Genomic DNA, 12072 nt, shown 5'->3' with positions numbered 1-12072 from the left:
GTCCAACGTAGTGATGTTACCCGTAGACCACCATCGGCGACCTTAAACGTAATCTTCGTTTAAGCAAATGAAAGCATTTCTTATGCATTTTACTTAGCAATGAAAACTTTAAACCCGCTTATCTCAGAACTCGATTTTTTGAGTTATGCCGCTATTGCAGCCCATGTGCGATATGATAACCATAGTTCGATAAGGAATAAGAAGATATATGAATACTAAAACTAATAAAGTAGAAGATATTTTCAAAATATTCACATTAAGTAATCCTCTGTTAAAACAGTCCCGGTTTTCGACCACTCGTGCCGGGTTGCTTGCTAAACTAATTTAATAACCCTACGGCTTGACCGGATCGGACCCTACAGGGTTGCTCCTTCACCGGGTTCACCGTAGTACTAGAGTTTAATCTGTGTGTGTTTGTGTTAAATTATTTGTAGAATTTTGATAATAAATAGTCTGACATTAGAAATGCGGTGGCAGGGCTATGTTTCATGTTATCCTCAATTATACTGATATCAGGTAGTTTTTTAAAGTTCGAGGCAGAACAGTCTCTGGCTTCTTTAAAGAATTTAATGTTTAGTTTCGCAGTGAAACAATGTTACGTTTGATAGTTTTTTCTTTAGGTTAGCGCTAATGGTCGTTAGGGTAGGCTGAGCTTGCATATGTTTGGATCGGTCTAATCGCTTGGAGGTATATAGTTCTTTTGTTGAAAAGATTTAACTTAGAACTTTTATTTAGGAGCGCTTTCAGAGAGAAGAACACACCTCTAGCTCTTTTAATATTTTCGTTAATGTGGGTAATCCAGTTTAGATTTTACGAGATCGTTATTCCAAGATATTTAGCATGTTTTACAGGTGTGATCTTGGTGTTAAATAATTGTACAGTAGGTACATTTTTATTTCACTTTTTGCTATTAATGATAATGAGTTTACTCTTATCCGGGTGGAGCTTGATTCTCCATTTTGAACACCATGTTTCATAATCATATAGCTTATGTTGTAATAGACTGATTGATCTCTTAGTACTCATGGATTTAGTTGCAATTGCTGTATCATCTGCATATAAGGCTACGAATTCATTATGGTTATTATTGTTTATGGAAAATCCGCAGTGTAGAGTATATATACAGGAGTGGGCCTAGAATAGATCTCTGAGGGACACATGCGCTAATTTTATTGTAGGTAGAGCAGGTGCTATTCTGTTTATAAGGTAGGAACTCAGAATTTTTAAGATATTGATAGGGAATTTCATATTATTAAGTTTGACGAAGAGATCCTTATACCATACTCGATCGAATACTTTCGCAACATCGAGTAGAATAAGGGCCATTGTCTAATTTTTAAACTCTCCATTACTTATATATTCCAAGATACTGATAATCTGGTTGTCGAAAGATTTCGTCGAAATCCATACTATTGTTGCTGTAGGACATTTAAATAGTTTTTAATTCTATTGCTGATAATTTTTTCAAAGCCGGATAATATATCCGCCAGTTAAATATTTCAAAGTATTTTCCCCCGCAAACTATTAGTAAATACTGGCGATCGCAACGCTCGAATACGCCATCCGGGAGGAGACTGGTTTCATGCCTTCCCTCTCCTCCTCTTTTCAGCTGTATAGGAATGTACTACGATATTTTCCTTTTTCTTAATATTTTTCCTTTTTATTTAATAAAAATATTTTTTAAAATTTCCGTGATACTTTTCTTTAGAACTATGTTTAATGTAGTTTTCAGCTTCATATAGTTTTCCAACTTAAAAGATTTTAATATATATGAAAATCAAGAGAGGAATCACTTTCCTCACGCTAATGGGGAAAGCATGTGAAGTGTTGCCATAGGTAGAGAGTTCTGCTTTACGTCACCTGCAGCCCATTTCGATCTCCAATAGATTTGAAGGAGAAGAAAGTTTTGCTGATGGATGAGTTTTGCACGAGAAAACTTGTTTCACCAATCAGGTTTTTATAATGATTTCGATATTTCTTAATTTGTGGAATATATAATAGTCACTCCCAATGAGAGACGTGGTTCACGGATTTTCTGTCGTTGCAAAGAAAAATGCAGCATATCCGTAAATTTATGCGTGCAGTAAGAATGGCATTGCAAAAGTCAAATCTTATAACTTAAGGGACAGATATAGGTAGCCAGAAACGTACTCTTCACGCTCTGGCCGCTTCCGTTCTTAAGCAAACTGAAAACAAATATGTAAAATTTGAATTAAATTTTAATGAAGAAAAAAATAAAGCAAAAAATTCAAACTAGTTCATTGTTTGCTTACATTTATCTTCTTTGAAAATAAAATTGATTTTCATTGAAGATTTCGTACAGCAAGACGCTAGATGAGTATAGCTTGAGCGTGTAGTTTAATCATTTTGGAAGGCTACCCATGAAATTAGCTCGTATTATTTTCAAAGTTTCAAATTAATACTCATGGCATCCAATTACTCAAATGAGTTTCCAGTTTGGGCTCTTCTTCCCAAGCGTGAAACTAATGTAACATCTTTTCTTAATAAGTATCCCGAGTATGATGGACGAGGCATCACAATAGCAATTTTTGATTCTGGTGTCGATCCTGGTGCTAAGGGACTACAGGTGCTTTATTTTATTTTGTCTCAACCCCAATGTGCTTTTATTAAATCTCAGTAGTATTCTTAATAAATGTCTAAGTTATTGCTGAGTGACATTAAACAATTTTATGACCGATGTTAAGTTAATGGATGCTTAGAATTTTTATAACCGTCGTTGAATATTTCCGTATCGTGATCTGTCTCGCCAAGATGCCAAATAGAATTTAAATTTGCAAATTGTAAAGAAAAAAAATATGTAGATGTTTACCTGGGGTGGCTACGAGTTATACCTTTTGAGTTGGTCCCTTTCTGTGATGTTTTTTTTAGTTTCTCGCGGGCCACTGCCCGGAAGTTTCCAAGACTTGGTAATTATTCTGCCACATATCACGCTATGATAATCTCCCCCCAATTTTTGAGTTTATGGAGGGCTTTGAAACTCGACAGATGTAACATTCATCAGTCAACATTTACTACACTTAGAATCTTCGCCCGGCAGGGATTAAACCCACTACATCTTGGAAATGGAACCATGCCCCACCAACAAGGCTATCCCAGCCCCAACCTTCTTCTACCACTATTCCTTCTATTATCCAATTATCTCCACCTACCACAAGCCGAGTGCCCTCAACAAAGTATTGAAAAAATTTATAAAGGACTTTTTGGTGGAACTAACTGGCATTTATGTTACTTGGAGAGGAAGACATCCCACGGTTAGCCTGATGGCAAATGGGACAGAATATTTTCAAATGTTCTGCAACAGGACTTATTAATTTATACAAATATTCTGCAAGCATTTCACAGTGAAAAAGTCAACTTTACGTTAAAATACTATTATTTTCATTTATGAAAATACAGGATCATACACAGATACACTACATTATTTTTTAAACCGAGGCAAACATTCTTGATATGTTACTTTTTCAATTTGGAAGTAAAAAATTTTGTTAATGACGGGGATGTGGATAAATTATTAATAAAATGCCAAAGGTCCGAACATTAAAAAAATAGGGGCTGCCTTAAAAATCTTTCTGAGGGACAAGTGACCAGATGGTGCACCATTTGCAAACACAAACATTCACTGGTCTGTTGTTCCAAACAACTTCTTCATCTCCATTGAAAGCATTGGGTCTATTAAAAACGGTGTCACTTATTCAAGATACAAATTGTTCTGCAGGACTTCGTTTGTTCTGCGATGTACGTCACAATTTTAGACACAATCTGCTTCTGAGGGGGGGGGGGATCCATGATTTGCATGAAATCTTCCACGATTTGCTGTATAATCTTAAAATGAAGTTGAAGGAAGTCTAAAAATTTACTCCTCCAAAAATTACATTTTTGTAACAGTCTCCTTTCCCTCCAATGTATAGATATATTCCTTTCATTTTTGAATTTTAACTGCCCTTTATTACACTGATAAAAGAAGAAAAAAACTGTCTAGGCCTTAAGTTATATAGTATTTTATACATTTAAATTTTATTTTTTGCCTAGTTTATGCAAATATTAAATAGCATTTTATGTCGATCAAGTTTTAAATAAATGTTCTCAGGAGATCAAAGGATCTTAACTTGCCAGTTTTTAACAGAGTATTTACATTATTGGTTGGGCACATTGTGAAGAGCAATATTTCGGCATCGTGATCTGTCGTCGCATCAACTACATAGTGCCAAAAAGCATTTTAAACATGCATTTTTAAAAAAATAAAATAAAAAACATGTTAAGCTTTGCAAATGGGTGTTTACAAGTTAATCCCCTTCTGTGATTTTTTTAAATTTCTTGTAAGCCTCTTCTCAAAAAAGCACCAAGACTTGATGATTATTTTACAATACTCTTAAGATTAAAATAAAAGGTGAGACAATAAGCTGTTGTCTGGCTTCAAACTTTTTTCTAATTGTTCTTCAAATTGCATAAAAATATATATAAATTCAATAGAAACTAATTTTTATAATTGTTTTAAAAAAAACAATAATTTGTTTTCCCAGAAAACGAGTGATGGGAAGCAGAAAATCGTTGAAATGATGGATGGTTCTGGAGCTGGAGATGTGGACACTTCTAATGTTGTTGAAGCTGAGAATGGATTTATTACTGGGCTCACCGGAAATAAATTGAAAGTAAGTACTCCTATTTATTTCGAGAAATAACTAAATTTATGTCTCTTAAAATTTAAAAAAAGGAATAATTATAATAATAGCAATCAATAATGTTAGTCTGGTACCTGTTGAATTGAAATTTCATGCCCTTTCATGTTAACATATTTGAGAAATAATAATTTTTTATTGTTTATCAAATATATTGATTTATAGATAAGTTAAAAGAACTTATATTTTTATGTGAACTTATACTTCATATAAGGAATTTAGGACAAAGCATAAAATATTTTTTTACTTATTCTTTTAAATGAACTAGGAAAACTCAGTTGAAACAAAATGAAAAACCTTTAGGCTTTTTTTTTTCCTTATTACTCTGGTTTTGAATATATATTCAGGGGAAGAAAAATTGCTAATCTTATTTACAACTTTTCTATAGGTGCCATCTGATTGGAAAAATCCAACAGGAAAGTATCATTTAGGAGTCAAAAATGCTTATGAGTTATATCCCAAGATTTTGAAAGAACGAATTATAGTAAGTTATTAGCATGATTCATGAATAATGTTTTGATATTTTTCATTTATAATACTAAAAGTCATGCCGCCTTTTAAAAGGAATTTTGCTTTTTTTCCCCTTCTGATTTCCATCATAAAATTGTCTATAATTAAAAAAAAATTTATATGTTGAACAGAGGGACATTTGTAAATTGTACAAAAGTAATTGAAGTTTCTTATATTTTCTACCTAATATGTTGTTTCTGTGTTTTTATGACTTTTGCATAAAATATGTAAAGATTTAGAGAAAAAAAAATTTCTTATCAAGAAATTTTATAAGGATGAATTGGGAGTCGTTTATTTATTTACGGTTTTTAGAGTATAATATCAAATTTTGTTTAATGGAGATGTTTGAAAATTGAAAAATATTTATGATTATGTCAAACATGTATTTTCTGTATTTTTTTATTCATACTTGCATCTTTAATCTATATGTTTAGAATCCGTATAAAAATTTAAGAAATTAGTTATCAAAAATTAATATATAATAATAATAAAATAATCTTCATAAACAGTTGGAGTTATATAGACAAGAGCAGAGAGTTCAATGACATCAAAATTTGTTTGATTGCCTAAAGACTCTCTCTTTGTTGCAGCAACACAAAAAAGCTGTAGTTTTTCTGCAGATACATCAAAAATTATACTTCTGAAATAATGACTGTATCATTGCTTAATTTACCAAAGATTAAAAGTTTCATTATTTTTTTTTTAAAATTGATGATTTTAAAGTGTCTTCACATAAACTATAGAGATTTTGTAGACAATATACATTTTTTTATAATAACTAGAGAATTACTGCTTCACATTCGTTTCAAAATAATTGAAGTATTTTTAATGTTAAGATTGCACTAAAAAAAAACTATACTTGACTGTCTTCAAAAATTCTTTAATTCTGTAGAAAAATGGAAATTGCTTAGACAACCAATCAGATTCCATCTAGGTATGTGTTAAAGACTGGAGTCCATGAACTAGGTTAGTGTACTGAAGAGGTGCTTCAGTCATATCTCCTTACGCTTAACTGAATTTAATTGATTCAAAACAAATATGTTTCTGCAAAAGCTTTCACTTTTACTTCTGTTCTGTGTTCCTCACCTATAATTTTAATGACATTTACAATTATCCATAAAACAATGTTACAAATGTATTTATTTAGATTTTATTAAAAGTTAGTTTTTAATTTAAATTTTATTAAAAGTTAGTTTTTAAATATTGCAGTTTCCAATGAATCTTTGAATGCATCTTTGTTAAAAAAAATTCATTTCAAACTTGCAAAGAAGAAAAATTAAAAATTTTAATTAAAATAAATGAGATTAAAGTAAATTAAAATGACTAAATCTAAAATAAGTGCCCTAAAATGTGTTTATAATTTTATGGCGGAGGTTTTTGATTGTTTTGTTATTTTTGTCCCGAAATATATTTATTGAATCATAATAATATAATTTAAGTTTTGAAAAAGAAAATATTATTCAAAGTTTCTTTGTTTCTATAAATATATAGAAAAAATAGGTGAAGTTATATTATTGTAAACTGCTTTTATCTAAAAAGTTTTGTATTTAATTTTGTCATCTAAACTTATTTCAGAAAGATAGGAAGGAAGCATTTTGGGATGCTGATCACAAATATCAATTGGCAGAAGCGAGTCGAGCCTTGCACGAATTTAACAGTCAACATACATCTCAAGTAAGACCTTTTGTTTTTTAATAATTTGAAAATTGACATTTTTGTACATGGTTTAAGATTTTATTTGTGCTTTTTATAGCTTACTGTTGAAGAGAAATTCAAGAAAGAAGAATTAGAAACTCAAATCGAAATTTTGAATACTCTTGAAAAAAAATATTGTGATCTTGGTCCAACATATGATTGTGTTGTATTTCATGATGGAAAATGCTGGAGGTAATCGAAAAATTTATTTTTAATGTACTGTTTTCCAGGATCCAACTATTGAAATTTGATGAAGCTCATGCTTTTTAAAACCAGTCTATCGAAAAGGAAAATAAAACTATTTTCCAAAAACAAAAATAATTTCATTTCTATCATATCCTTAATCAAATATATTAAAGTCAGTGTATAATTTTCATTATAGTCAATAATGATCTGTCTTCTGACGTAGTAAAAATAGTAAAACAAGCAAAATTTTAGAGAAAACTTTGAATTAACAAAAACGTTATTTAGAAAAGGAAAAAGGGAACATATAACACTTATCAACTCCTGTGACATTTACAATAACCAATCAGAGCATGTTTATAATGACGGTGAGGTAAAGAAAAACTGTAACACAACACTTATAATTGATATTTAATTTATTTTTAATGTAATTAGAGAAACAGAAATTTTCTCCTCACAGGGTTCCTTTTCTTCTCCTTAAATCTAAAGTTGATTAATCTTTTATCACTGCACTGTGCTTTAATAAACGATAGAAGGTCAAAGTGTCAGCTAAGGAGCCACCACAGGAAAAATATAATCTATGAAAGAATTCATCAAATTTCGAAAAGTAGGAATTGTTTGAAAGATGTCCATCTTTGAAGAAATTGCTTTAATCGTATTTTTTTTATGGATTGCGTAATAAGGCTTTAGGTGTCACTTTTTTTAATGAAAGGGCAATAGTGAAAGAGAAAAAATTGTTTCCAAGCAGGCCTAAGAAGAACTATTGAAATTATGAAAACCTACATTTAATAAAAAAATTTTTTCCAACATTTTTAATATGTGTTTTACCCATTCCATTGCAGACTATACATAATCTGTAATTTAATATAAAATAATGACTAGCTGGAATCTTATTTATTTGTTTTATAACCGTTGTTGAACAGCTGACCCAATTTTTGGGTTTACGACTTCTAGTGTTCAACTCCTTAGCCTTGTAATTTTGAACCCAATCCAGACGACTAGGGAACTCCTGGATCAAGTATTGGGAGAAATTTTGAATATGTGGAGAATATATAATAATCAATTGAAAATAGGTTTGCATTCTAAAATACATAACACTCTATTGAAAGTAAAATTCTCCCACTTCCCATAAACAAATACCATGTGCTCATTTTAAAGAACCGTCATAAAGCAATGTAAATTCATTCCTTTCCCCAATTCTTTATACAGTATACTCTCGATATCTCTAATTTGAAGGTCCCCTAAACACGTTTCGCGATGGCGAGTTCAGAACTAAATATGTTCAAAAAGTAGAAAAATATGTTCGAAAATATTACTCCAAGAAGTAGAGTCATGAAGCATACCATTAACTACCATGAAATATGTATGTAATGATAGTTGGTTGACTATAAGTCTAAATACAGCAATGACAATTTAATTTTGAAAAGTAAGACAAAAATAAGAAAAGAATTAACTTACATTCTGATTTTTCCGAAAAATTTCATTTTCTGTTTTGAAAAAATTTGACCTGACTAAGTTTTGAGAATAAACTCTTCAGCATGGGAATTCAAATGAACATTAGGTGGATATATAATGCCAAGGGGGAAAATATTTTTTTAGCAAGGTTTTTGAGATATCGAAAGTGTCCTGTATAATCAAAATCCACATACTCGTGAGTTATAGGTTTCATTTTGAGTAAAATATAGGATCCACATATATCTCAAACATGCAAAAATTAGTTTTTAAAACTTTCACAATTCTTCAAGTTTTTAAAACTTTCACAAGCCATCTTGTGCACATTTCATCTTGCACAAGATGGCTAACAAAAATTATGAGGAAACCATTTTAAACATTATAACAATGTTAAAAGTCATTTTTAAAATTGGTATGAAAGTTAAATTCTAAGAAAATGAATGACATTCAATATTTTGTACAGTATATAAATTTTGTATTCATTTTTTAGGGCAGTTATTGATACTTCAGAAGAAGGAGATTTAGAAAATTGTGATCTTCTTGGCAGCTTTTCCGAAACATATGAATATGCCAGACTTACTGAAATGGGTATTCCTCTTTAAATTACATTTTGACAGTATTTCGCTAAAAGAATCTCAAGTTATTTGAGGTTTATGCATTCTTTATGAATATCATTTTATTTTTCATATTTTGTTTTTGAGATTTAAAGTGAAAAATATGTGTAAAGAACTTAAGTACTCGATATTTCTGAATCTAACCTCAGAGAACTTTTAGAAATTTTTCAAAGCTAAAGTTTGGTTGCCAGTTTATAATCGAATTACTAACTTTGAAAAACTTCAGGAGAATAATGCCTATTGAAATAATTCTCCTTTCGTCAAGCATTAGCGCTGATCAGTAAATATCATAAAATATACATACAAAACATAAAATAATGGTTGAAAATGGAATGCCCAGATATAAAAATTGAAAAAGAAACATCCAAAAGGAACAATTGAATTTCTCTTATTTTTTAATCTTCTAATTATAAATTCGAACTTATTACGTTAGAATTTTTGCCATAAATTGCTCTATGGTCAAATGTTGCCTGCCTGAAGCAGGAAGTTTTTGCTGAGGAGAAAAAAAAATGGTATTACTGTCTAAAGTTTTGTGTCATGCAAAAAAATATTTATATAAAATATCTGATTGGATTTTTCAATTGCATATACACTATTTTATTATTATTATTTTTATTTAGTTGGCTGGAATTAAATAATAAGTTGTTAAATATTTTTATAAAAATTAAAAGTACATACGTTATAATGATGATTCTTAATAGCAGAGGGAATTCTTGTTTTAACGAACTTGTTAAAAGCAAATAGACATGCTACTGTGAACGACTGAAATTGATGTAAATGTCCTAAATATATACTAGGTCTAGTTAAGTGCCACTGCCCGGTATGCCCTACATTAATGTTTCTTTAAGATCAAGTGCCACTGCCCAGTATACAAACCCAGTATACAATTTAATCAGTACTCTGAACACTGATGTTTCTCCTAATCGATCCTCAGCAGATATTAAAATATCGAAAAAATATAATAAAAGCAACGACTAAATTAATATCAAATCACATATATTTAGTACATTCACCAAAGCAACTATGTGATTGTTGACATTCTCTTGATTTTGATCATTCACTGTAACAGACATATTAAATATTATAATCGTAATAAAAAAGATTATTATGTAAAATTGACACTTTTAAATCTTTTACTTATTTATTTTTGCAATTTTAGCCAATCGTTTCAGAATTTTTTTAATTCTCTATCTGCCAGGGTTCCCATGAGTCAAGGAGAACAGGGAAAACCTGGAATTGTCAGGGAATTTTATTTTAACTCCAAAAGTCAGGGGAAGTTGACATTTTTTAACAAAAACCTGGGAAATTCCTACATTATACCTGGAAAATAACTTGTCTTAAAATTGTCAGTAACAGTAATCAGTTATTGGGATTCGATTATAAAAAGAAATTAAAATATTAATGCAAAAATAAAAATTAAAAAAGATTAAGAAGGTTAAAACATCCAAATGGAAAAATGCGCTTAGCAGCAAAGAAACCAAGAGGAATTAAACAAATGAGACATTGAAGAAAAATTAGTAAAAAATTGGGGAAAAAATGTGACATCATCAGTGTACCAGCCTTGAATTGTCATAAAATGCAAAACTTTTTTTTATCGAGAAAAGCTAAGACAAAAGTCAAAAAATTTGCTTTCTCTGTACCCCAAAAGTTTTGCACAGGTCCAGAAAAATACAAGAATAAATAGAAAAATAAGTTATACAATACAGTAAAGTACAGAAGCATAAAGCAATAGAAAAAAACGAGACAAGTACAGAAGGATAGTAAGAAAGAAAACTTACTAGTATGATACAAATTAAAATTCGTTTAAAAAAAAGAAGCATGTACAATCATTAGAATAAAACAAGACAAATACATTAAGAAAACTTACTTGGAATAACAAGAATCCAATTAACTGAAAAATTCACGTATGACTGCAAGATACAAATGAGAAAGACTAAAACATCAAAACAACTCCCCCAAAACTGCCCAGTTTAAAGAAAGGACAGCAGTTAAGAAGGTAGTGACGTTATAAAACAAAAGAAAAATGTTACTGAGAAGAATTGAATAGAATTGGAATTTTAACCAATGAAAAAAATTTTTTTAGTAATTCTTAATTTTAGAATCTATATTACAAAAGTTAAAAGAAAAACCATTATTTTCTAAATTTTTAAAAAAAATTACTAGTAGCCTCTTGAAAACTTAAAACATTATTACAGATTTTATTAATTCTAAACAATTGAGAAAAAACAAAATTTTTGAAAATTTTACTGCATAAATTAGTATCAAAATTGCAGTAAAAAAAATAACAATAAAATTAAAAGCTTTTCTTTTTATCAAATACACCAATTTTATTTTGCTGATCTACAATATCTATTTTGAAATCTAAGTATTCAGCACTAAAACAATTATCATTAGTTTTTTTCAAAATCAATTCCTTAGGATAAATATTATAAATAAAATCAAAATTATCACAGTTAAATAAAATTAAATCTTCTATATATCTAAAAGCTTTAAAATCACTAAATTCACTAGCTTTAGCTTCAAAAAAATTAAAAAAAATATTGGCAAAAGCACCAGAAAAGGAATTACTTTGCGGAATCCCAATAGTTTGTTTATAAAAATTAATACCATTAAAAAGAAAATTTTCAAAAAGATTAAACTTACAAATATCCAACCAGTAAGATTTATCAATATTTTGATTAATTAAATATTTATCAAAAATATTACAACATATATCTATAATTTGTGCATGGGGTATACTAGTGTATAAAATTTCAAAAACGAAAATATTAATATTAGACACTACATTATTATTAATAAAATTCAAAACATCAATGTTACTATCAATAACAATATTATTCTCTTTTTTAATCTTAAGTAAAATAATTTTCAGAAAATTAAAAAACTTTTTACTAATACTAGAATTATAACAATTGATACCA

At 29.4% G+C, this 12072-nt stretch overlaps 1 protein-coding gene across 1 annotated transcript in view; it reads left to right on the top strand.

Moving 5' to 3' along the window:
* Positions 1-2139: 2139 nt before the first annotated feature.
* Positions 2140-12072, top strand: part of LOC107453821 (Tripeptidyl-peptidase II) — a 65950-nt gene continuing 56017 nt past the window's right edge. The window contains exons 1-6 of the mRNA XM_043042603.2: positions 2140-2587; positions 4542-4670; positions 5086-5181; positions 6783-6881; positions 6961-7094; positions 9028-9125. Coding sequence (XP_042898537.1) covers positions 2426-2587; positions 4542-4670; positions 5086-5181; positions 6783-6881; positions 6961-7094; positions 9028-9125 — 718 coding nt within the window. The 5' untranslated portion in view covers positions 2140-2425. The remainder of the gene's footprint in view (positions 2588-4541; positions 4671-5085; positions 5182-6782; positions 6882-6960; positions 7095-9027; positions 9126-12072) is intronic.

The sequence above is a fragment of the Parasteatoda tepidariorum genome, chromosome 9, assembly GCF_043381705.1.
Source record: "Parasteatoda tepidariorum isolate YZ-2023 chromosome 9, CAS_Ptep_4.0, whole genome shotgun sequence".
Taxonomy (NCBI): Eukaryota; Metazoa; Arthropoda; class Arachnida; order Araneae; family Theridiidae; genus Parasteatoda; species Parasteatoda tepidariorum.
The sequence above is the reverse complement of the archived record's forward strand: the minus strand, read 5'-3'. Positions and strand labels throughout refer to the sequence as shown.